At 43.8% G+C, this 27,755-nt stretch overlaps 1 protein-coding gene across 2 annotated transcripts in view; it reads left to right on the top strand.

Annotated features, from left to right (window-relative positions):
* The window catches only part of LOC119653028, a 330,936-nt gene that overhangs the window by 231,021 nt on the left and 72,160 nt on the right, over window positions 1-27,755 (top strand). For both annotated transcript variants that reach the window (XM_038057473.1, XM_038057472.1), the window contains exon 5: window positions 14,612-14,800. In XM_038057473.1, the coding sequence (XP_037913401.1) occupies window positions 14,612-14,800 (189 nt within the window). The remainder of the gene's footprint in view (window positions 1-14,611; window positions 14,801-27,755) is intronic.

Raw genomic sequence — 27,755 nt, 5'->3', positions numbered from 1 at the left:
CTCGATCTCTTGTGAGCCCAGAAAAGTAAGGGTGAAACTAAGAGCATCTAGTACTAAAAATTCTCCCTTCTCTTCAAATTATTATGATTCTTCCTAAATTCCTTGTGTTATCCCGAGTGTAGTGTATCATTGCCACAATCCCTATAAGCCTGCGATGTAGCCACTAAAAAGAATACTGACCAATGGGACATCGCATAGACTGAAGGATAAGTCTTGTGTTCGCCGACCTTTCAGATTACGTAAAGTAGTATGGAATGGAATGGAAGTAAAGGGTCGAAATCGTTCAATCTTCCAGAATTAAAACTATTTCTCTTCCACAATTCATCCCCAAACGACATCTGTTTCAGCTGGTTTTATTTTTCAAATACAACATTTTTCAACTAAACTCAGGGTTCTCTGTCAATGATTCCAATCTAACAACTATTAGTCACAGCTGGAACGCCCCATAAATGATTTTTGGACCACTATCCTTCTCCATGCCAACTAGCATTAACATCTGCCTCAACTACCCAAATATAAATCCCTCTAGTTTGTACATTGTTCCTAGCCCATAAGTAGTTTCATTCAACCGCCCGAATATCTACAATCCTTACAATGGTGTACCACCTCCCATTTAAATATCCTCTTCAAATTATCCTCCTCGACCGATTCCTGAAAGGTATTATTACTGATTGGAATCATGGAGGGATTGATTTTGGTCTCAGAAGGATCTGAAACGAAGACCTTTCAATATCCTTCCTTCGTTACCGTTAACAGGAAATATTGTAATTTATAATCCCCAGCGTCAGGATACCAGCAACGGTAGCCATAAAGACGGTGTATATGTAAGTAACTGAGGCTAAAGAGAGCGATATTGTGGGATTCGGTTTATAGAGTATGGTTATAGGTATTATTACAGTCAGTGGATGGCTTCCGGGAAAAATAAGATATCCAGTGCGACAATAGAGTATCCAAATGGGTGAGTTGTTCGGCAGGTGTAGGATTTCCAATCAGGATGGTATTTTAAGCGAGGACATTAAAGCTGAAAGCCTGAATGGGAAAACTATATCAAAACAAACCTACAAAACAAATCGCTGCGGAAGTCCTTGAGAAACTCTTACAATTCCACCCAAAATACCTTTCACCGCGCCATTGATGAAAATTATCCTTTTCGGATTATCAGCATCGGTCCCCAGTCGTCAAAATAAATCGAAAAAACAAGTGAAAATGGAAGGAAACAAAAATGCAAAGATTGATTGAACCATAAGGACAATAATATGGAAATCATTTGGAATGGTTGGGACAAAAAGGACTCCGACATGAATCTGTATCCACGGGGCGCATTGTCCTTCAATTTGGTGCGCCCAATCAAAAGTATTTGCACAAAAAATTTCAAGTCCATTTTTCATAGCTTTCCATAACGAGTTTGAAGGAGAGTGGAGCGGAGCCTGAGGCCAGCTTGAATGGTGCCAAAAACTGTAGCATAGTCAGCAGAGAGGTGTTTCGAATTGAATAAATGCGGAGCCGGGAATAACCGTAGGAAAATTTCTCCTTTACAAAAGATCGATAGATGAAAATGCTAAATGAAATTCTGCGTTGCCTCAGAACCCCCCTCGAAAAAAGAACCAACCCGAAATGTTCATAAATATATTATGGTCCTTGTTTTTATAGTTTGACAAAGCGCGGTACTTTGGATATTACATATCAGGCATCAGACAATCCATCGCACGAACTGGGAAATTGATGATAGCAATTTATTGTCGGGATTTTTTTCGGTAATCAGTCACTCATGCATGGTTTGCTGAAAATATGATTATTTTGAATTATTTGCTACGCACCAAATGTTTTCAGCCCCTTCATGGGAGCCTCGTATGTTGGGGGTGGTCCCGTGTGAAAGGTCATGCTGTGAGCACACATGAGAAATTCTTAGACAAATAAATGAGACATATTAGGTTGATACGCTCAATGGTTTGGTGTAAGCACGTTTGAGGATGGATTAGAAATATGTGAGGTTGAAAATGATTCAATATGCAGAATGTGGTGGAAAGGTGGTTGGTGTAGACTACGTTTTGGTGTACTGTTGAAAATAATTTCAGTTAAAGTCCTGATTTTAAGGACAATTTTATGTAAATTCTCGGTGTAGAACCGTTGAGGGAAATTTGAAAAATAGTTCATGGTTTCGCCTAAGTAGAGTCGAATCTCCAGGGGTTCCAGCTAGCTTTCTATGGGCAACTAAATCTAATCCAGAACAGATTTCCTGATAGTAGCATTGCGATTGTGATGGGAGATCTGAATTTCAGCATGGGCTTTGATGGCATTTTGGTCCTATATGTCAAACATAGTCTTGGGGACCGTAACGCCAAAGGTGAAAGGAACATACTTCTAGTCAAATTGACCACTTTGGGGCCAGTATGATGTTTTCCCCCGGGGGTAGGCTAGGCGAATGCATTTACACACAGAATTTTGGACTTCTGCAACGGTACGTCGCTGGACTACCAAATAAACACCTCCCCATCGTAAGAGAGCTAGCCTGGAGCCATTTGTCACATTACTTCAGGCTAGCCTCCGAACTCTCTCGCCTTGCAGAGCCTTCAGGAAATTCCTATCACCAACGGGAGGAGACGGGAGAAAGGGAACTGTTAGCTCAAGTTCGCTCTTATCATGCCTATCTACCGGTCGAGCTCTGTCTTCTTTACAACGAGAAGAACCTGAACGTAATGTGCAAATCCGCTCCGCGATCACCACTACGGCCGGTTCAGAGACAGTGCGGCACGCACGTGCCACCCGCAGAGCTCTCTGTTTTTGCGCGAGACGCTTACGATATACGTCTTTCCCAAGAGCGTCAGCTCATACCTCTGCACGGTAGACTAGGACAGACTGCGTTGAACTCATCAGGAGATGTCGCCTGCTAGAGGTAGGGCTCCCAATATTTGGCATTGTGTGTGTATGTTCGAGGTGGGGGAGAGGCAAAGCCTCTGAGCACTCAGACCTTAGTGGTCCATTGTACTCGACTCCCCCGTCTAATGGAATATCTCGGATTCGTTTATGTATCGCGGGATCTCCGTTAGTAGATGTGATGCTACCCTCTGCAATTGGAGCACATCAGCACTAAAAATCTGATGTCTGATGTGTCCGTTGGCGGGACAGATAGAAAATTTTCCGTGGATTCCGCTTCCTTTTTACAGGATGGACATGTATCATCTTTGATAATTCCTATTCTGAACATATGCCCAGCTAATGAATTATGGCCAGTCAGAATGCCCACAATACTTCTGCAAATCTTCTTGCTTTTCGAAAGGATAAACTTTGCAGTTTATTTGAGTGGTTCTGACAGAAAAAGTTTGGTCTGTCTTGCAGCATTAAGGCTTCGCCACCGTAATTACGAGAAGCTTGTTCTCAATTTTTGATAGCAGCATCAGCGAATGCTACCGACACTCCAATTGCCGGTTCCGGTCCAGGCGTGGGGATAGTTGAAGCCTCTTTTGCTAAGGTATCCAAGATTTCTTTTCCCTCTACATCCCAATGACCAGGTACCTAGAATAAATCCACCGTATTGAATCTAGAAACAGAATTCAATCGGATTCTACATTCTTCAACGATTTTTGAAGTGATTAAAGTACTACACAACGCCCTCAATGCAGCTTGACTGCTCCCATTGCAGTGCTCTGAATACACAAGGGCTGCAAATTGAGTAATTCATTCGGAGCTGCGCCGGATGTGGTGCTAATGCCACCGGTGATACCCAGACACATAGTTCTTTGCAGTGTGGCTTGTTTACAGCGAAAACCCTTTTGTTTCACCTTAACCCACAACACTACGGATGCATAAGCGAACATCAGCCTAATGATAGCAACATATATCCACATTACTATCTGAGGCCTAAGTCCCGATTTCGAGACAAAGGTCCGCCTACGCAGCCCATAGGCATGAAGAGCAGACTCACAGGACTTTCCACGTTAGTAAGCATGTTAGTTTTCATTTAGGGGGTGTGACCTTAGCGCCTTGTCGCAAATGTAATTCTCAACCAGTCTTCCCAGACATTTCAGCGAAAATGATGTTATGCTGAATTCCCTGAAGTTCTTTTAATTTTAATAGTCATCTTTCCCAGGCTTTGGTATGAAGACTACCTTCACCTTCTGCAAAGAGAAAGGCACGTAGCCCAGACCAAGACAACCTCGAAAAATATTTCTTAGAAATTCCACTAAGTGCTCTATACCCTCCTTTAGCATCGCTGAGTAGATGCCATCCATGCAAGGGGCTTTGAAGTGTTCAAATAATAGTATAGCAGCTCTCGCCTTTTCATTATTAACAACTGTTCTCGCATTGTTCCAATTCCCCTTGCAACATCTTCGTGTCGAAGGGTTTGCAGAAATCGCCAATTTACTTCTTCCCACTTCTGAGACCTGTTCTCCCGAGTGGTGTACTTCCAAGAGAATCGGTATGCGCTCAACTCTGAAGTTCGTGAAAGTACCATCTGGTTTTCTAAGAGAGCCCAACTTGGCCACTCATTCTTATTAAGGACTCTGCACAGCCTGGAAGTCTTCCTTCCAGCTTCCAGTTCCTAACAATATGCTCTAAAAAAGTGTCGTTTCGAACGTTTTAAGAGCCTGTAATCTTCACGCTGTAAATTCTGGAAATTTAGCACATCTTCATCTTCATCTCATTCGATTTAGAGGTCGTCCAGTTGATTTCCTGAGTCTCTGCAGTTCCGCTTTTTTGCGTCCGATTTCTCTGGGTATTGCCACACTTGGTGGCGTAGCAACGTGCATATCCTTATTCCCAAGAAACTTCGCTTTCTCTCGCAATGCTTTCCATTGTCGTGGCCTAATATCCCTTCCAGATTCACGGAGTCCGGGCTGCATGGATCTATTTCCACATAGCGGTGTTAAACCAGTTGCGTTTACATTACCAGCTTCCCTTTCTTCTGTTTTTTTTGGGTACAGGCGAAGGACAAGGTTTTGGCAGGCAAACCTGTAGTTTCTTCTCCTTTTCGGCTAAAGTTTCCTTCCGTCGAGCCCTTCCTCCCCTGTATTTTAGAAGGGTTAGGCAACAGTGTCACCGACAGGCTGGCCATAGTCACATCTCCAGTTCCTCCCATTAAGAGAGTTGCTGTACTCTCCTTTTTTTGCTGACCGCGCCGTAGACACCGGGTGTAGGCGTCCCATTGGAGAACAGATGATGATGAATCAGGTGAGGCCTTCAAAATCCCTGCTTCGGCCAGGACCTGATTCCTCAAAGACGCAGGTGGATTCGAGGCCTGTGACTTCTTATCACTTGTAGAGTTACAATTCTTTGTTTCCATCTTCATACATATTTGAACACCCCTAGTGTAGCAATAAACTGCCCCAAGCTCCCCCACCACGGCAAGGTGATGTCCGAGGAGGAATTGGCATTAGCCGACCCAAAACGGAAACTCCAGCTGCGGCCTTGTTCGCTGTTGCTTTGATTTGCTGGAAAAACTCAGTTTTGAGTGAAGAATCAGTCCAAAGTATTTTACTATTGGTTTTGACTCAACGATGAATGTGGTACACAGGATCGGAATTCTCTTTTTAGTCAGGGTGACTACTTGGGTTTTTTAACAGTGCAACGTTAAAGCCATGAACCGGTTATCAATATGCCAAGTCTGGTTTTCATCTGGTCGGCAATGCGTCTAGCAACAAGTGCGCGACATCATCTGCATAATCGACTTGGCGCGACTTTCCTGGCATGTCGAATCTATCAGGCTTTTATAGGAAGCGTTCCAGAGGTCCGGCTCTAGGATGGATTGTCGAGCTCGCCACTCAACGAACGGCATCCACGATTTGCATGTACAGCATCAATTGTGGATCTCCATGCTCTAAAGCTGAACTGCCATCGGGGCAAGTATCCAGCTGCACGTATCGCTTGAGTGGGTTTACTTCTGATAAGTTTTTCGAGCACTTTCTCGGTAGAGTAGAGCATACAAAGTGCGTGCGTGGTATGAGGATGGTAACTCAGAGTCGCCTCTCCCTTTGCTGATCCGCGAAAACCTCGCCACCTTCCAAAGTATTATGTTCAGGAGCAGTTTTCTGATGGTGCGTTACAAAAGGAGTGCTGACATCGTTATCGAAAGAAATCGTCATCGCTTGTATATCGCGTCCGACGTTTTTGACTTAGCCCATCTACTACCATCCAACAATGGGAGAATTGTCCACTCTTTCCCAGATGCAACTCATGTCGACGGCAGGCTTCCACTGTGAATCCTCCGGCACTGACCTCACCAAGATTGAATATTCGCTTCATCTGCTCTCAATTAATTCCGACAAGGCATTTACGGAGGATGATCCCACCCCCCCAGTCTATAAGGGCAATATCTATGGTAGAAAAAGAAGACGAGGCAGACCCTGCCTAAGATGGAGCGATGGCGTAGCCAGGACGCCAGACAGCTTTTACGGATATCGAATTGGTGGACCTCGGCGCACAACCGGGATGTCTCGAGTTCCTTATTAAGGCAGGTCTAGCCCGGATAATGGTTGTTGCGCCGTTGATGATGATGATGATGAAGGCATTTACGGACTCCTATTTAAAACAACCAACAGAATAAAACAGATTAACCTGTCGCATATTGCTTCAGACCAGGCCTAGTTAGCATTGGAACACAACCCCGTGGTTCAGGAGCTTCAGCTACTCTCACATCCCTCCCATCCATCTCCCCCTTTTACACCTTGAGAATGGCTTGAATGCAACGTACCACTCTGCTCCCCGTGTCCTCACTCTGCAGCATGGCTTGAACTATGGTGTTCGGAGACATTCGGCACCCTTCTGTCGATAGGCAATGGCGATGGCGACGCTGCCTCCTGCAGAAGAAAAAGGTGTGATGTGCATCATCCACCATATTCATGAGGTAAATGCAGTCGAACGATCGGTGTAGTCAACTTTACCGTGCTTTCGATTGACATGTCTTCATGTCTTTGATGTGCAGTCCATCTATCCTTCGATTTTGTTTCCTACGATTGCTGCCATGTACTGAGGGTACGGGCTTTCTCTATTCAATCGGCGGCTTTCTAATTTTCATCGTATTTTGTGAGGTATACAGACTTTTATTGCATGGACAGTAATCGGAATAACTCACTATGTTATTACCGCTGACTCTAAAGGAGTACGATAGACGGACGCCGCTTAAGAAGCCTCTCTCCGTTGTTCTTATGCTACGTGTTCTTATGCGGTATATCTCACTTACCCACTCATCACCGAATGACGCCTTCTAAATAAAGGGCATCGTATATTATTCATTATCGAACAAGCTTCTTGTCCATTATGATGCGAGGTGTTTCAGCCCTGTTTCGAAAACACCATTGTCTCACAAACCTGAGTAGAATGAACTGTGGGAACCATATCCTTGATCAGTATGATCAGTTCGGTCTATATCTCCATTTCCAATGCACGCTGAGCTTGTCCGACCGCAAGTGCAGCAATAATGCCAACATGGTCCTGGTATCGCAATAGATGCGATTTATTAAACATCTCGAGTCATAAAAGGCTATGGTATCAGACATCCAAAAATGTTACGGTAGAGCAGTTTTCACGGAACAGGGTGCGATCCTTTGAATTGTCCCTCAATATTTGCAACAGCTAGCCTAGAATATCTTCCAGCACCTAAAACATGTTTCACCACCGCATAGATTTGAAGGCCTTTCTTATATTTAGAGTCACACCGCACGTTGATAATTGCGACAGCGTACTTCAGCTAGTCCCACTATCTGGACCAATCCCTCAACAGCATCATTTGTGAACTGCCCTACTTCAAACCCCCAATATCTCACTAGAAGTCTTCTGCAGAACATATTGCGTCTGCCAGTATTGGTTTGACAAGCTTCCCAAGCAATTTCCCCGCTTTGTCCAGCATACTGAGAGGACGATGCGCTAGTCGCATTTCTGGTTCTCCCTCGCTTTTGCTTATAGCAGCAGCCTCACAACTTTCCAACCAGGGGGAAAAACACTTGCTGTCAAACGTGCGCGTTTTACGCTGAGTAGGAAGTTCGGCTGGCACTCAAAATAAAGCTTCAGCACTTCCCTGGGAGGACCGTGCAGTCCCGGTGTCTTTCATATTTCATAGACAAGACCGCTTCTTCCAGTTCCTTTGCAGTGAAGGGCGGCCATTCCTCAGTATTCCCCTCCTATCGGCAACATTAGCTCATGTGGGGTAGACACAAAAAAGTGCCTGCCCGATTTCATCCATGGAAATCGATGGATGCTGGTTTTTTGGTAATCAGCTTATACCTGTGGCCCCGTGGATTCGTGTTAATGTCACTGACTAGTTCCTGCCTTTTATCTGTTGATTTCATGGAGTTGCTGTTTTACTCTTTTATATTCTATGGTCCTAAAAGTTCACTAACTATTCAAGCACAGCTTTTTTATTCGCATCCGTGACTCGTCTACCGCTAAACGGAGAGCTTCGCATATTTACCAGAGTCCAACCCCTAGGTATTTGCTGGATGTCTGAACATTGGGGGATGCCTTTGCCACTTTGAAATGTACTGCTGATCATTGGCCACCGCTGCATCGCTGACTGTAAAAATTCCGTTGTACCGCTGACTATAAGAACTCCATTGCAATAGCCATATTTAGCGCAATAATTCTGTCGTAACGGTCATCTTCAAAATTTCTGTGCCCCTGGTTGAGGGGGCTCTTTCGTGTTTTGAATCTCATTCCCCAGGGCGCTAAATTTTCTCCAAAAAGCGGACACGGGGGGAAAAGTCGCTTTTGCATATTGAACCCAAACTAAGCCATCTCCTCGGTCATGGCGACGCACTCACAAGTTGACAATATCACTCATCCAGATGGCAGTAGTCCCAGATATATCGGCATACCCCAAAGGTGAACTCATATCTCTATACTACTTCTTGAGGAGCAACAAGTCTCCTCTTCTTTCTTGCTCCATATTGCTTGCAGTATGTGGACTATTGTACTTGACTTCTCAGTGCTTGTAACTCTTCTTTAAAGATCTGGGATCTGCAAATGATCGACCCGATCTTTGTTTTCCCAAAATGAAACGGTTGGCTTGCCGTCTTCTGGGGGGTGGTGACTGCCTCACAGAAAGTATACTTCTTGCTAATTTTCGACCCAAGTTCAGTAAATACAGTGTCAATTCAAATCCCTCAGATAAATTTGTTGGAAATTTTCCGAAGAACTTCCCCAAAATATCTGACTTCACTCGGCTTAATAAGAAGGGGGTTTCACCGTGGTTTGCCCCTCCGCTTTTTCATTCGCACTGATGTTGACCTCGACTTTACTATCCATCTATCCGCCGCTATCCAATTTAAGCTTTTGTTTTATTTTCGTTATTTGCGATGTTGCTTGTGAGATTCTTTTTGGTGCATCTTCAGCAGCAACCTGAGGACAATACGTTTTGTGCAGTTAAGGGCGACGCCAGCGATTTTTTCCTCAGCTCCTCTTGGTGGTTTTCCGGGAATTTCGCTGTAGCATAATAAGGTTCATGAGTTCCTCCATATCCATTATGCCATTTTTAGCATCGACGAAGGTGTTTCGCTGGACAATGGTAGCAGCCTTCATTTTCCGTAAGACCATCCCGCACTTCCCGTGTAGACCTGTTTGCTCTCCCCCTCACTTTCGGATGAGGTTCATTTTCTGCCGTGAGGTGACTTCCGTGAATTCGTAGATTTTTTTCCCGACAATAGAATGTCACACAGCACAGAGCTTGCTATCTATTTTCGAGGCTTTTGCTGGTTTCCTTCCTTTATAGCCACCAGAACCATAACCCTCTGCAGTGCCATTATCCTGACCATTGCTCATTCGCGCTTCTTACAAAAGGATTTATAGAAAAATCTCCCAGTTTAGTTCCTAGAAACAATGGGCATGATGCATCGCCTCTTTTTTTTTAAATTTCGACTATTGTCAGTTGATTCATCATAATTTTTACTGGAGTTATTGGTATTGGATTATGGGTCCCAGCTACTAGGCGCTATCTCCACTTGGACGTGCAGTCAGTGTTCTGAGTGATCTGAGTGATTGTCTATCCGAGCAGAGAGGTGCACTATGGGTTGACACAAGTCCTTGCGGTAGTTCATGTTTAGAGCAGACACGAGCCTGGAGTCCATTCCAATTGAGCCTGCACTACCAAGTTCATGGTGCCAGAGCTTTGCCCATACTCTTCGTCGTCGTCATCGTCGCTCACGTTACTTCACCGTCTTGCAGACCAATCGTAATCTGAAGCTACCAACTTTGAGATGTGAGTCGGCTTGGTGCCGAAATAAAAGAGGATCTAGGAACTTTGTCCTGTTTGTCCGAACCCTTTTAGCCTTATTCTATTTATTAATAAGCAGAACATCTGGGGTGTTGATCAGTTTGCATATCTAGGTTGCGCTGCTTTTTCTAACGAACTGATTGAACTTGAGCGCAAATATTTTCTTGTAAGGTGGGGCGATTTGCGAGTTGACTGTGAAAATCTGAGCAGGCTGGATACTGCTCCCCTTGCCCAACATGTTCACTGAACTTTGCCTAGTCCGCTTTCCTAGGATTCTGCCTCTTTAGTACAATCTAGTCGCCTGAAGTAATCAGACTAAATTCTTAATAACGGTGGTCTGATAGTAATACTTCGACTAGGATTTGTCTTTGATCAGCAGTAACATCTCTGAAGTGCAGATCGTTAGTTCGATCACTTCACTTCGTGGGGTCTAGACCATGAATGTGGGCACACTTTTCATTCGCGGTCATGAGACCAGCAAAGGTGATGAAATAAAATAGTTTCTCTATTACAGGAATGCATTCGCTACTTGCTCAAGACCCCTTGATTCCGTATACGTTATTTCATGCGCCGCTCTGATGCAACCATGCCCTTTCAAAAAGGGTTTTGTCTGCTTATGCAAAGGATTTCTCTGGTCTCCATTGAGTGTCTTCTCTGGTTCCCAGTGTCCGATGTATATATACCGGATCCCATAAATTGAAATTAAACAAGTTACGTTCACGTCTCTAACTTCCCCTTCTTTTCCTAAAGGTAGGATAACATGTAGGATTCTCCTTGTACTCGCTCTGACAATGCGAGCTCTCATATGGGGGAGTTGCCAATATTCACTATCCTCTGCAGGTAGATCCATTTCGGAGGAGAGCACTGAAAATTTTGCAAGTTCCTCCATTTTATATGAGTCGACGGCTTTCTTTGCTCTTTACGCTTTGAATAAAAATGACGCTCTACGATTTCCTGATGTGATCGAATTTCAGTTTTTACAGGGGGAGTGGGTGGCGGGTGAAGCGTTATATGATAACTGCCGCCCAGAACCTTCGAACTCTTTTGGTTCAGACCGAACAACAAACTGAAACTCTCCAGTGTCTAAGATCAAGTCATAGCTTTTGTTAACCTCGCATGCAAATCATGTCCCATGCCTTTCTTCGAAGGAAAGGTGTCCATAATCCACCATGATCTATTCTGATCGACGGTGAACTAAGGCTGGCCAGCAGAACTGACAACTGGAATTGCCTGCTGGAGCCACTTTTAAGGTGGCTTCATTAGCAAACTCCAAATGGAGGAGCGCATCGAATAATCCTTTGTTGCTTTCATACTAGTGTTCTTAAGGAAGGGACCAGCTTCAGTAACATCGGTCACTTTGATTTGATCACCTTCCAGAACACCGGTCCTAGTTCCCACGGAAAGCATTATTATTATTTTGTTAAGGGAACCGGTCTTCTTCATTTTTTAATGTTATAGCCATGAAACAGTTTCCAATTCCACAGAATAGTTCCGGCCCGTGTAAAGAAGTCTCAGCTCCCTTTTTGGCTATTTCGTCCGCTGTCTCATGGTCTTCCAACACACCATGACCTGGAACTCAGAGTATCCAGACCATACCAGTTTAGAGTTCACTTGGACCTAAGTGCCTTGATCGCTGATTGGTTGTCGGTGAGAATAGCAATATTCTGCCCCCTATAGTTCCATGGCGTATATTTCCGCCTGGAATATCCTAGTGTACCTACCCATTCACTCCAAGTACATTTTCTTTCGACCAATGACAACGGCACACGCTCCCTCTGCTGTGAGGGACCCATCAGTGTACCAAATAATCAGTTGCTGATTCAAGCCGTATGTCCAAGCCAAGCTCTCCCAGTTTGCCTTGTTACTCAAACGTGTTTCAAACTTCTTATCAAAGTGAAACCCCATTGTCATGTTATCCCCTTGTCGTAGACCGTTATTGATGTCGAATGGTCTGAAGAGTGATCCTGCTGCTTTTATCTGGCCTCGGTCAAGGTCAACCTATTCAGTCTTATCAATTTCGTCGCGATACCGAATTCTCTCATGGCCCCTGGCTATGCTATCATAGGCGGCTTTAAAGTCAATGAATAGATGGTGCAACTGGTGTCCATCTTCCAACAGTTTTCCATCGCTTGCCGTAGAGAGAAAATCTGATCTGTTGCTGATTTGCCTGGAGTGAAACCTCTTTGGTATGGGGCAATGATGTTCTGGGCGTATGGGGTTATCCGGCCTACCAAGCTAGCGGAGAATATCTTATAGATGGTACTCAGCAACGTGATACCTCTATAATTGCTGCACTGTGTGATATCTCCCTTTTTATGTATGAGACGGATAATGCCTCGTTGCCAGTCGTCAGGCATTGATTCGCTGTCCCATACCTTGGGCACAAGTTGATGAACCGCTCAGTGTAACTGGTCGCCTCCATATTTAACCAATGCGGCTGTAATTCCATCGGCTCCTGGCGACTTATAATTTTTTAGCCGATGAATTGCGCGGACTGTTTCTCCTGAACTTGGTGGTGGCAGTATTTGTCCGTCGGCTTCAGTTGGCGGGACCTCCAACTCACCGATGTTCTGGTTGCTCAGTAGCTCATCAAAGTACTCAACCCATCGCTCTAATATTCCCATTCTGTCGAAAATCAGATTTTCTCCTTTGTCTCGACAGGATGGGCATCGAGGTGTATAAGGCTTCATTCTGCTGACTTGTTGGTAAAACCTAAGCGCCCCTTCCATCTTATAGGTGTTGCGGAGGACTGTGTTGTGGATGGCTTCAGTGTTAACTCTCACCTGATTGTCGGAAGGGATTCTGGGTGGTGTTGTTATTTGAGCTCGGATCACCATGCCAACGAGATAGTGATCCGAGTCTATATTGGCACCCCTATATTTTCTGACATTCATCAAGGCTGAGAGGTGGCGGTGTTCGATCAACACGTGGTCAATTTGGTTGAAATTGGTCCCGTCTGGAGAGGCCCATGTATGTTTGTGGACCGCTTTCTGCGCAAACCATGTACTTCCAACAACCATTTCGTGTGACACTACTAATTGAATAATCCGCAGTCCGTTATCATTTGTATTTTCGTGTAAGCTATGGGGGCCAACGTATCGCCTGAATACGGGCTCCTTCCCAACTTGGCTGTTAAAATGGACCAATGATATCGGCACCCGCGCCCTCTGCTGTGAGAGACCCGTCAGTATACCAACTAATCACTTCCTGGCTTTAGCCGTATGTCCCAGCCACGGTCTGCCAGTTTGCCTTGTTAGTCAAACGTGTTTCAAACTTCTTATCAAAGCGAAACCTCGTTGTCATGTTATCCCTTGGTATTAGTAATTCAGGATACCGCCTAGAAATAATATCAATCTTCCTTCGGTTTAGACAGCTCCCCGCCTCACTGATACTCCCGGCTATCCTAAATATTGCCCTCCTTTCGTGCATCTGTATGTCCAGATGAAGAGGGGTTAATCCCGGAAGGAGTTCCAGGGGTGCTGTTTGGCATGTTCGCTTTGCGCAACTGGTACACATGCAAGCATGCCTATAGATCTTACCTGGTTTACGAACTTGCCCTCTCTATCCACCGCAGTTTTTATTGCTGGATCTTGTGGTACTACCGATCGATGTCCCCATTTCCGCTAAGCTTAGTCTTCTTTCGCAGTGCTTTCCTCTGCCGTTGGCTGCAAACTTTCCCAGGCTCATGGTGTCCGGTCCGTATGCCCCCTTTTTTTGGTACCAGCAACAAATTGCGTCAGGCAGATATGAAATTACCATCAGGGGCCTCTTTCCCCGCAAACACATGTTGGTGGTCACACCATGAATGTACTTAGCGCCATAGGTTATGAGAACCGAATCTTGTATCTTGACTTCGCGCCCTAAGTTTGCTCAATTATCTGTTTCTAACTGATAATAAGATGTTATCACAGTTTTCTAAGTTCTTGACCTTTAAATTTTACTCACATTTGCCTCTTTAAATCTTAATTTTTGGATTTTAATCAAAATTTACTGTTCTCTCCCACCCAACATCGCAATTAAGATAAAGTTTAACACCAACTCCTCCGCTCTTTCCGTTGAATTTTTCATTACACAAATTCAAAATTATTAAATCCTCTATTCAGGCGGTGGTAACGTAGCCAAGCAAAACACTCCTCAAAGGTTCCACTACAATAGAAACCACCAAAGGATTAAATCAGTTTCTAATCTAATTCTAGCCACGTTGCAAACAACCTGATTAAGTTTTCGTCACTTACGCTACCGTTACCGCAGCAGCCACCCTCCCTCATCCCTGCCGCTGCCGCAACTATGGTACTATTCCCGTCGCATATCCTTAGGGCGGATGTTTTGAAAATCCTTTTCACTAGAGTCCCTTCATTATCATGTTCTTAATTAGATCTAGCTCATGCCTTTCTCAACTTTCTTTTACAGGATTCCTGAAGACGGGCGGGAAAGGAAGTGCTCAAGGTAATTTCGGTTTAATGGATTTAGTCGCTGGACTACATTGGCTCCGTGAGAATCTTCCGGCCTTTGGTGGCGATCCCAACAAGGTTACTGTAATGGGTCATGGAACAGGCGCTGCATTGGCCAATATATTAATCGTGTCGCCAGTTGCTAGTGGTGAGTATGCTTAAGGATAAGATGTGATTTTAGAATGGATTGAAGATACAGTCATTATAGGAATTTATCGTCCCGTAATTGCTTTATAAGGATTTTGATGTGAACTAGTTGGGTTGATTTTTGCCAATGAGAGTTTTTGTGGTTGGAAATGTGGAACATATTTTCTTAATAGACTGAGCGATTTAAGTTACATATTTTACAATATTTGCCGGGAAATGTGACCACTGACGGAGGCTAGCAGACATAATGCCAACGCCTTTAAACACTCATAAAACTTGCCTTGAGGCGATCCTTGTAGCTAACTTTCCAAACTTGCAAATTCTTATGATCCTAGAAACGCATCACTTTTTCCAAAAGGGGAAAACATTTTCCTTTTCAAAATATTTGCAGGACAACTACTTTCTTGAATGTAACCACATTTCTGAAAATGCCACCAGCTTTTCCCGAGGCACTCTGTAAGTAGCTTAGCCCATCCCTCCCCCTCCCTCGCACAACATAAAACTATTTACCCAGATCTCAAAGACATTCTTAATAGTGAGTCGCTTGAGAAATATGGACCCTAAAACTTCTCGTTCTAGTTTAATTTTCGCTAATGTCCTGAACGCTCCAATGCCTCTCCCCATTACCCATTTTCGCACTGCTCTATATTTCACGTGAACAAGGGAAACCTACTTAATTCCGCCTTAACAAGTTTTCCCCTTTGTTTTCGCGGAAAGTAAGGTGTGAATAAATTCCTAGTGCGAAAATGAGAAGTTACAGGAGACGGCGAAAATCAACACAGCTGGATTTACAATTTTTCAAGGAAATTAATGTGATCCTGGCGCTGTAATAAGTCTTCATAAGTCTTTGGAAGTGTCGCGTGGGATTGGATATGAGGTAAATGCCTCTCTATTAGGGGGTGAGGTGAGAATCTGCCATATTTTGAATGTCGACACAATTTATGAAGTAGCAACGAACTGATTAAGGATATGAGAGGTATTTTTAGATGGATGAGCAGCAAAGCTTAGGTATCTAGTCGCCTGCAAGTTGTGCAGAGGCTTCCTGTTTACAAAAGTGTTCTCACCTGTCTTAGGTGTTTTGAGAGTTGATGATATGTTATGGGTCTGAGTGATGAACAGATAAAACTGAATTGGATCAAGGAGGAGTATCTTTTTGTTTAAGGAAGTCTGTTGTTAAGAAGATAACCTAGGAACATCTGTCAGGGCTTTGTATTTATGGAAAATTGAATGTGTTGAGATATGAGACAGGGGAAGTGTACCCCCGCCTATCAAAATCATTATCAAGTGCTGAGACAATATCCTAGAAGGATGCTGCCAATTTATATTATGAGTGAACCCGCAGGATTTTATGGAGAAGTGTGTGGCTGACAACCGTCAGTACGAATTTGGGGATATGAAGCATTTACACATCAGTTATATACCGCAAGAACTTCCTCACTTCTGTGCTGGCAGTCCAAAGCATGGAACAGATTCTCAGTATTTATGATCCTCAATCTCCATCACTCTACAAAATCTCGGAGTAAAGAGGTTTCTCACATATTCCCCGAAACAGAACGAAAACAAACAGCTTCAAAGAGTCATTTTCCTCAGTTAATGAAAACCCCCTATCGTCTAACCCCAGCTAGAATTAAATTGAAGCGGATTAGCAGGATGAAAAACTGCCTCAGAGACGGGACGAAAACTTGCCATTCAATTCACGAACGGCCCTTCCGAATTGCCACAATTACAAGGAATTTCGACTGAAAGATGGGTAGACCAATAGAAAACAGATGCGACACATATGCAAATAATTGAGGTCTCCTTTGAGGAAGGGCGAGAGCTTCTAGCAGTTTCGACTGGAGGTGACGTCATGAATCACTTGTCAAATATGTGTTCGTAAACTCTGGTAAGTAAGGCAAGAGAAAGAGAAAAGTTCTTATCGATTGTGTAATGACAGTTATAATTTGGGGGATGTTGCCTTTTGATACTGATCAATCAAATTCCACTAGTGGATATCCTTTTAATGGCGGATAGCTTGACCAGCTGCCAATACGGGAGGGTGACTTCAAAAAGAAAGTGACTAAATGGAATACGTCACTTCCTACAAAATTGTTAGGAAAAGCAAAAAGGGTGGGTAGAGGGGATAGTTTTCGTCAATGCATCTGGTGTGATATCCACAGAAAAAAAAACCCTCAAGAAGTACTTCCTTTCTTCCTACTTCCGAACTAACTTAATGGAAGTTTCAGAACTCGGAAATCCCCCCCCACCAAGGCGAATATTACAAGTGCCCGGGAGGGACTTGAATTGATTCCATTGGCAGACCCTTTCAGAAGCTCTTGCACCCTCCCCATTGGAAAGTGTTTATCGGGAAGGTATGCAAAGGATGAAAGGATAAGTATTAGTAATAAAATAGTAATCCATCAGGACCTGCCCTCATCGCACTGGGTAACTCAACCATAGAGGTCTGTAATTTCATCAAAGGACGCCGAAATATCATCAGAATATAAGTGCCATAATAACAGGCATCTGGCCGGCATATGACAAGGCCTAGGGTGAAAAATGAGTGAAATCGTCGGGTAAAAAAGTGAGCCAGACGAGAGAAAGGGGAAACGCCAACGATTAAACGAATCAACTGGCCAACGAACGCCGAAGAAATAAAAGGGTACATTTCCAAAAAAGTAGAACAGGTGAAGAGGACGACTGACGCTACCTGCGAAGCCTGCAGAAACGTAACACCTTGAATACTTGGCTACTATCACCTACAAACGCGGTGAAGGGCCATATGCTGACATTCTTAGGAGAGTGAAAGCAGATTCAAAACTCACCCATTTTTGAGATAATGTTGGACAGTCCCAGAAAGAAGATTTTACTTTTAAGCTCAGGAAGTCTAGGAATATAACGGCGGCAAATTCTTTAACCAAACCCTTTAAATAAGAAGCCGACCTCAATCTCAAAGGAAGGGACCTGGTGTATATAGTGGATGGCATATGTGAGCGCCGCTTTAGTCAGTAAAGTTATTTGGCAAGTCACTTACATTAATCAGCAGTCAATCACTGCAAATCTAGGACGATTCAGGCTTAAAAAAAAACGCTTGCAAAATGCTGGATGCATGGCGACAACTACTCAGTTTTCAAGCTTGACATATCCCAGGATGCCAAATCCCCCAATGGGTGACGCTTCTTCAATTCAACGAGTGCGTGATATCTCCAGTAACCAAAAAGGGGGAAGGAAATCCGCTGTAGAATCAGCGGCAATAAGGCTCCAGATTTGGATGGCTTCCCTAAAGACGTTTTGAAGTCGGCAGTGGGAGACTATGTTCGACCCTTTCCCTACCCTGCTTAGTGGAAATAATAAAAGTTGGTGTTGCTTATGAAGATCCAGCATCATATCGTCTGATCTGTCTGTTGGATACGATAGGGAAGACGATAAAGAGAGTCATCTACATCCATCATCGAAAGCAGGAATAGCTTATCCGAGCGCCTGTATAGGGTTTGGCCACTTATTGTACGGAAATGCAATTAGTATTGCGTTAAATCTGACAAAAGACGCGATGAGTTCTTTCGGCTGCTGCCCCGTGTTGGCATTGGATATAAAAAGTGCATTTAACTGCACCAATTAGAACCGAATTAATAGGTCCTTGGCAGGTAAAGGTGTGTCTGCTTTGAGTTTCGTGGTGCATTATCTCCGAAAGAACACTCTCTGGCACGGTATAGATTGGGGCTCCAAAAAGTACATTTTCAAAACTAGAGTACCGCAGGGCTAGATACTGGGTCCCCTACTATGGAATATCATGTAGAGTGGGGTGCTTGCCCTTCACCTCCCAGAAGAGAGAATAATTGTTGACTGTAATGTCCGGGATAGAAAGAGCCCGGTTTACCTTGGTGGATGAGAAAAAGGAGTGGCTAAAGGTAAATCCACTCCGCGAAGTCGTACCTAATTTATGGTCTTGTGAAACTAGGACTAGGGAGATCGGAGATGAATTCTATTGAGTGCGAATCTACACGTGTCGCTCTAATTTAGACGTTCGTGCGGCAGATGTGGAGCGGATATGTCTGTTTAAGATTTTCCGACTCTAGGTACGAAAAGTTCGGCAAATAAACGAATAAGCCGTTGGGGAGTGTTATTTGCTTTGCTACTGACTAGAAGAAAGGCAACTAATAGCGCCCAAAATAAAAAGCCGAAATATTAGGGGTACCCATAAGTAATCCATTATTTTTAAGTAAGATATTAAAAATTTATTAAAACTTTAATATTTTTATTTCTTAATCAATTATATAATCTCCATCATTATCAATAACAGTTCGCCATCTGCTGCGCAAATTTTCAATTCCATTCCTGTAGAAATCTGCCGGCCGTGAAGCAAAATATGACTGAAGGTGCCTTTCGACGTCGGTGACAGAGTTGAAAGTTTTATTTCGTACGGAATGTTCCAGCGACCGAAACAAATGATAATCCGATTGGGCAATATCTGGTGAATAGGGTGGATGAAGTAGAACTTCCCATCCTAACTCCTTTATTTTTTCTTGCGTGATTCTTGCTGTGTGAGGCCGGGCATTGTCATGTTGCAAAATGACTCCTCTTCTATTGATTAGAGCTGGCCGTTTTTCAATTAGCTTTGATTGAAGTCGTTCCAATTGTGAACAATATGAGTCTGCTGTTATCGTTTCGCCTGCTCTCAATAGCTCGAAGTGTATGATTCCACTGCAATCCCACCAAATTGAGAGTAAAACCTTCCTCATTGTCAATGTTGGTCTTGATGTCGGTCTTGGCGCCTGATTTGCTGAAAGCCACTGTCTAGAGCGTTTTACATTATCGTACAGGATCCACTTTTTGTCACCAGTTACGATCCTGTTTAAAAATGGATCTGAGTTCAGTCTCGTCAATAAAGATGTGCAAATTGTTCGTCGCTGGTCCTTATTGCTTTCGCTTAATTCATGTGGAGTCCAAACACCTTGTCTACACTTTTTGCCGATTTGATGTAAGTGTCTTTGTACGGTTGACCAGGTTGATTGTAGGCTTCTCGATAATTCCTGTATGGTCAATCTCGGATCTGCTTCCACTAGCGACTTCAGCGCGTCTTCGTCGAACTGTACGGGTCGGCCACTTCGCGGCATATCATTAAGGTCATAATCACCTACGGCAAATTTTCTATACCAACTTTGACACTTGTTAACTTCCAACACTTCGCCATACGTATCGCAAATTTTTCTAGTCGCAGCAGCTGCGTTTAAACCAGCGTGAAAATGAAACAACATGCAATGCCGTATATGGTCCTCTGATGGTACAAATGCCGCCATTTTGTCAAAACAAGTTTAATCTTGCTATGCACTTAGTTACACGTTACTCACTACCTGCTCTACTTAAGTTCACTGTAAATTAGATGTTATCACTTTCGCTGTTAGTACACGACTGATGACAAATTACTCATCCTCAAATAATTGATGACTTATGGGTACCCCTAATATCTGCATAGGAGAGAAACTCATATATTAGCCACGGGTGGAGCAAAAGAAAACTGCCAAAAAAAGAAAGGAATGATGTGGCCAAGTCAGGCCAAGATTATGGCCACGTAACACAGCGCTGAATATTGAAGTTTTTTCGGTTACATCTGGAAACTCTAAAGGAGAGCCTTATACCGCTTTGGAAGGCTAATAGCTTCTGCAATAAAAATAAAGATTAAAATTCAATTGAGGAGAATATCTCGGTGCCCTCCAAAAAACATGAGATTGTCGTACAGCCGACACAAATGAAATCCCATCCAGACCACAAATCTACGCTGCCTGGGGGGCACAATTAAAGGTGCAGAATTTTCAGAAATCTTTCATTGTAAACTTCACGCTTACGGTGGTGCGAATAGCGTTAAGATAGCTGAGGCTACGATTTACTTCTCTGTTGGCCGCTATGTACATTCCAAGCTATTATTAACTGGTAACTGCGAGTTTTTTTTTTAACGAACGTCGAATTTGGGGTGGTGACAGTGACCTTCGGAGCAAAGGTCAACCAAGAAGCCAGAGTTTTCCCCAAAACCTAAAAGACAAATGGCAGAGTTCACTGATTCGCCAGCTCCTGAGTGCAACTCCACTGAAATATCTGGTCAAAAAGCTTTTAGAAGGGGGTTCTTTTGGAAACTTCATTTCTTCGCAAGTCATCTATAAAAAAACTTCACGTATTATTCACACTTCGCGTATTATGCATCCGAATATAAAAAGCAATCATAAAAATCAAGGTTTGATCGCACGTGCGAAAACGCTAGTGTCGCACATTCTACGTTTCGTTTAGGCGTGACAGAAGCTACTGGATACCATTGCCTTCTGGTTTCAGTGTTTAGGGATAGCGTATATCTAAAACCAAATCAGATGATGCCAGATTTTAGACACCAGCTTGACATTCCAAAGGACGCTGTCTTAGGCACAGAGATTTGGATCCAGGTTGAGGGACTCTTTAATACACTTGAATAAGCCATACTTCATCCATCAAAGAAACGCATAATGTAGGCGGCTTGGAGGGAAGGTTCGTTATCGAGTTTTTTTTTCGCACTATAATCTTTTTGTGGGAATAATTGGTAACGTCGGAGGAGGGGTTGTAAGTTTCCGAAGAACTTTGTCATCAATTCATCGCAGTCAAAATAGATCACGTTACCGCTCGGCGTTCCCTGTCCGACACTCTTCCAGTACACTTTTCCAGTCCGCGAAAGAAAATTGGGAGTTTCATCAAAACTATCATGACAGGCAGGCCACACTAGCATTTTTGTAACTCCAATTATGAACCTGGTGAACTTGATAACAAACACTTGAAGTGCACCCAATGCCTTTTTTGACTTGGAAGAAGTGTCATAAACTTGATCATTTAGCGCACCAGTCAGCGAGGAGGATAGGGATCCACAAGAACTTGGTTATAAAGTGGCCACTTTCGCAAACCTTATTCATTTAGTGCGGAACAGTAGGAATAGTCTCAGTCTCTAACAGGCGGTTAGGCTCGCGGTAATCAACTGAGGAAACTCACTGCCGACCGCCGTGCCAAGCATATAACACAATCGGGAAGACTCTTGAATAGATTGACAGGAGTACATTCACCGAAGCAACACGTGCTGCTTGGAGCTCATCTTGAATTTCAGAGCAGAAGGTCCACAGTGGATGTTGTCATGGATTGCGGTTAATCCAATTGGGGCATACGGCCGTTGACTTTTAGAGTTCTTCTACAGTGTAAAATGGACAAATGTGTTAGATTTCGGCCTATCCCTCACGGCTATTGGCTGACAATCTGCGACGTCGTTCTCTGCTCCATTAGAGTCTGGAAGGCTAGGGTGGATGAGAAACACGTCCCTATAGGGACGTAATCTTTCGAATGCTTCCTAAATTATTCTACTAAGACTCAACATGATCATCATCATGGGCACAACAACCGGTATCCAGCCTAGGGCTGCGTTAGTAAGGAACTCCAGACACCCCGGTTTTGCGCCGAGGTTTACCAATTCGTTATCCCTAAAAACTGTCTGGCCATCCCTCCACCTCAGGCAGCGTCTGTCTCGTCTTCTTTTTCTACTATAGATATTTCTCTTATAGACTTTCCGAGCTGAATCATCCTCATCTATACGGATTAGGTGACCCGCCCACCGCAACCTGAAAACTGTTGGCAGCCAAGAACCTTGCCCGAATTTCATCGTCATAGCTGTTATCGGTTGTAATTGAAGATAATGATAAGACTTGATATGGCCGAAGAATAACACGTGGTTGGTTATGAAAATGATGTTGCCACGCTGTTGCTAGATGCATTTTTGAACACGCATAGAGCAGAGCTGAAATATTAATAATACGTCAACGCCAATGCTATGCGATGGGAAAAACTAAATGACTGTGTTGTTTAGAAAGAGGATATTGACCTATCGTCTAGTGGTAATCAACTAGAAAGTTATAGAGTCAAAGTCAACAGTTAAATACCATTTGAGGGTGACTCTTTTGAAAGACTCCATTTGATGATGGGTCCTTTTAAACAAAGAAATACGGCAGAGGATAAGGCTTCAACGGGAGCCTCGACTTTGCAACATTGCAAATGTTAGAAGCTCTACCTCCAGCAGAAAATGTCTCCACATAAACGCGATGTAGTCTGTGGTGTTTCTCATTTGCGTTGAGATAATGAAAAGGTCAGTTAGTTTTTAACCCAGTCACATCGCACAAGCGATCAAATGGAGTCAATCGACCACGAGCAATAGAGGATTTAGGAGTGGTCTCCTCTATGTGCGCAACAAGAAAGACGCTGACATCAGCCTGGAAAGCGATGAATATATGACGGTTGCTTATCTTTGCATACGGCTGCCACTTCTCGCATGGCTGGAGAGCTGCCACCTGCTGCTGCCTCTATTTGCACGAAAATTTAGGAATCCGAGACCTTTCCAGAAATTGGAAGAAGGTGATGATCGTTAAGATTCCAAAAAGAGCAGGAGTGAAATAATTGAAATGGTGTATGCGTACTCCCTACCTTTGCAAAGATTATGGCTAAAGAAATCCTGCAACGCATTGATGAGCAGCCCGAAAGCTTGGTCGACCCGAATCAGGCTGGCGCTCCAAATCTTCCTACGTTGACCACATTAACACCCTGCGGATTATATGCTCTACGTAGGAGGGACACTTTGGAGAAACTAATAGCTATTTTCATCATATAATGACCCAAAATGCCACGTACTGCACAGACGTGAATTGTCAGAAGAATTTGAAGTCCAAAGTGGAGTCCGGCCAGGTTGCAACTTGCCATCGATATTATTTCTTCTTGTCATCGGTGAGGCAGAGGATGGACAATGATATCTTTCCTCAAATACAACAAGTTGAGACTGTTCACCGATCCCCATGAAATAAGCACAATTACTGTTAGCGGCAGTGATCTGCCCAGAACTGAGCGAACCTCGGGTCGACCCTATCAGCCAAGAGAATTGCGATATGAAATTGCTTTACGCATTTACGCAAGCTGGATGAAGTGGCGTTCCACAACTGGTGTTTTTTGTAATCGACGTATCAACGAACGTCTCAAATCTAAAATTTACCGCAATGTCGTCCGTCCTGTCGTTCTCTATGGTTCTGAGTGTTGGCCAATTATAAAAGACAATGAACGCCGTCTTGCGGTAATGGAGACGAAGAGGTTACGTTGGACTAGTGACGTGACAGGTTTTGATCACATTCGAAATGAGGATGTCCTCGATCGTTATGGGGTTACACCGATCGTGGAAAAGTTGCGACAGAGGCGGCTTCAATGGTATGGTCACGCAATTCGTGCTAACGAGAATTCACCCGCCAAGATTGGTCTGAACATCGAAGTCGATGGTAAACGACCAAAAGGCAGGCCTAAACAACGGTGGCTTCATACGCTGGATGGGGATTTAAAAGCCTCGAGATTGCACCCAGATCAGGCATTCGATAGAGCCAAATGGCGAAACCGATCACGACGAACCGACCCTGTTTGTGAACGGGCTAAAGGCAGACGAAAAAGAAGAAGATCGGTAAGGTATAAATCCCTGACTGAATCTTCTGTAATGGGTTAATGCAGGACATCGATAACTCCTTTTTTCTTGTGAAAAGTTGGATGAAATTCGCTGCTTACTCTATTCAGACACAGTGGAGTTCCCTTCAAGTAATAATATCAGGGAGATTTCTATCGAACTAGATGTTCTTATTTTGGGCCTTTTTAATTTGAAAAAGAACTAATTTTGGGGTCCTTGTGTTCCTCCCCTTGCTAAAATTCTTAACACAATCATTGCAAAAACCTATGACCTTTATGCAAACTATGTTTGTTGGCAGCAGATAAGACATAATATTACGCAAAACCTGGAATACTAACATATTCCAAATGGCGCCCAGCGTGGTTTCTTAGAGTATAGCTTCCACAAAAAAATACAAATTTTTATGATTGTGAAAGTTTTGCACCGACACCTCCTAATCCAGCTGTTCTTATCTTGTCATTTTATTCGATAATCCAGAACCAGCATCTAAGCAGAACCCTTTCATCCCAAAATGAAATTTCCATATTGCCCTAGGCCCACGTTCCAAGTGCCAGCAACTTACAGTCAAAATCGCCTGTTTAAAGTTCACCTCCACGAAAATCGATGAACTCCTCAGACGGTCCTTATTATTTTCGAAATCACACAGCCCAAGGCGACGTGACAACAACAACCACCTTACACTTTTCCTCTGCAAGGGTACAATTTCCAGCGAAAATGGCACCATGCCCGATGTGCAAACAACGCCATGCCCTTTAAACGTCCTAAATTTACTCTTGCTCGGGGTTTCTCCCATTTTCGTCCTGTTACCTTGCCAAGTATTTTCGGGCGAAACTTTTAATTTAAATCGAAATGGAAATTGTTACGAATTTCCGTAGGACTGTGGTGTTAAGCGTCTGTCACGGTGTTGGTACGCGAAGTGACATAAAGTTACCAGCCCAAGCCGACATTAAACAAGACATGAATTGGCAATGAAGGCGTAAATCACGCAGTGCGTTATTAAACTCGGTATGCCGACATCTTGTTAAGGTAAAAAGACGCCTTCGCCAAAATTTATAACGCAACAAAGTCGACAAGAGTTTATGTGTAGTACACCCTACACAATTTTTTCATGCATGCTTCATTCAAGGATCTGGAAACAGGACTGCACGGAGCAGGCGAAAGGCAAGAAACACGGGTGAATTGATGGATCCATATTCAGTTTTTCTTAACGTTATCAGCAAACGGATGGCGGTAATTCAATTTATCTTCACTACAAACCTCTTGGGGGGAAAAACTCATGAAAATTTCTAATGCAAATCAGACAGACTTCAGGGCGTTTTGACTTTTCCCTGCGGAGCGAACAGATCCTAATGAGCAAGAACTTTGGAGCTCGAATTGAAACAGAGACAAAAACAGGTCCCTGTCGACTTGTCTGTCCTGAGTTTTTGAGTTCTTCCACTGCTGTTCACGTTTATGGAGGAAAACAGGTCAGTAAGCAAGAAAAAAAGATACATGCAATAAACAGCGGGCCATGGGAAACCTCGACAGTGCAAGTGTCTAGACGGGAAATTCTCACAAGAACAGTGAATGTGTTGCTGACGAAAAAATCAAGGATATCCTTTAAGATCTGATGTCATTTTAAGGCACAATTATTCTGAATAGAAATTGGATCTGCATAGATTCAACTTTCTGAAAACTGAAGAAAGATACGACTACTGAGCTTTTAGTTTCCAGAAAGGACACTTGACATAGTTTTCTATATTTACGTATTGAATTTCATAGGCCCTCCTCTCACCGTCACTCCTTTCTAAGACTGGAGAGTCGGTTCTGCACGATCTCGGCAGGTTATCTAAACTTTTATTTAACGTTCTTTAAGAATGCATGTTTTAGAAGTCAAGCAGGTTGTCAGTAAATGCGCTCGAGTGTCACTACGCACACTAACAGTATCCTTTAAATTGAAAAAAGGAGGAATAACTACGATATGAAGTGAGAGGATGGAGGAGTTTCAGCTCTAGATGGCGTATCTTGCACATCGCGTGGTTGTCAAATGGTGGTGGCTGCAGCTTTCGCACTAGGCCTTTGGGCAGACAGAACAATCGAACGGTATTAAGTCTCGACCTAATGGCGAGTGTGCCTTGTAACACCCAGTATGACCCAGTATTCCGACGGGTTAAACATGGTCTGTGGAGTCTTTGCGGGGGTTTTGTGGAATACACACAGTGTGCCCGAGTCGTATGGTCTTCCAAGTTTCGCCAGTATACTCCAATCGGAAGTACTAGCTTTACTGAAAGCTTGTCGATGGTTGAAGCGTGATCCAAGCCTTAAGCGTAACGTAGCCATTCTGCCGGACTGCCAAGCGCCCATTAAGCCTTTGTATTCAGCGACAACATCCTCCAGGCTAGTGGGGCAGTGCATAAGTCTGTCAGTCTGGGGGTCTGGCGCGCTCAAGGTCAGCCTCCTCTGGGTTCCCAGTCATAGGTATACAGAGGGGAATGAGCCGGCTGACGGCTGCTCTTGGTAGTCTTTCGGTGGGTACAGTCGGTGTCTCGCTGGCGACTGTCAAGAGCGGAATCTATTACTACACTACTTAGTAGCCGCCGACCTCAGATGGCGAAGGCTCACCATCTGTACCAAGTCAAGGAGGATTTGGCCCGCTTATAACCTAACCCGATCACGAAAGCTCCTGTGCCAGACGCGTGCAAATACATACAAGTTCGCAGCGGGCTGCACGGGGACTGGCCCACAGGGGAACATGTCGCCAGGCTCGGCATACTCTACAATTCAAAATGGCCGAAGCTGCGGAGAAGAGGGGGAAACTCTCAGACACTTCCAAGCTACGGACACTAAATAAACCATTCTTTGGGGACCTAAGAGAGGGCTGACTCTGAAGATCTGAACCGACTGGACTCCGCCTTCTTGTTCTCATAACAGCAATCATAGTCCTAAGAGTGTGTGGTATCAATACAGCGCTAATTGGGCTCCTGGGAGCGGTCACTGATATGTACCTACCTACCATATAGATAGTCAATCTGACAAACTGGGTGTCTTTATGGGTATCTGATGATCAAGTCATGCAGGATTTCATGCGCAGGCTATAATTACTTCCATATCGGCAGCTATATCCGAAGACAAATTGGACAAGCTGGTCGAACGCAAAATGACTAAGACCAAAAGTCAGTGCCGATATTTTTAATGGGAAACAGAATAGGAAATTCTCCGATGAATGGAAGAAAGCATCGTCTGTTGGACGCGTTCCCATTTGTTCCGAAGGTGGCCTGGAATGAATAATCAATCAAATACCCTTGACCATTTTTGCGTAGCTAATACCATACCTTCAGGCTTCTCGTTTTGCTATTCTCCTGTAGTAAGCTGATTTCAGCTGCTTTTATTCTTCTTCCTTTGGGGGTGGAAGAAAAGGTTAATATCGCAGAAGGGGCGAGTGTTTTGCTGATTTTGTTCAGGACCTTCCTGCATTGGCCACAATAATGTCCTCCAAATTATTAAGAAACCG

Source organism: Hermetia illucens, chromosome 3 (assembly GCF_905115235.1).
Source record: "Hermetia illucens chromosome 3, iHerIll2.2.curated.20191125, whole genome shotgun sequence".
Classification (NCBI taxonomy): Eukaryota; Metazoa; Arthropoda; class Insecta; order Diptera; family Stratiomyidae; genus Hermetia; species Hermetia illucens.
This window is presented reverse-complemented; position numbering and strand designations above follow the sequence as displayed.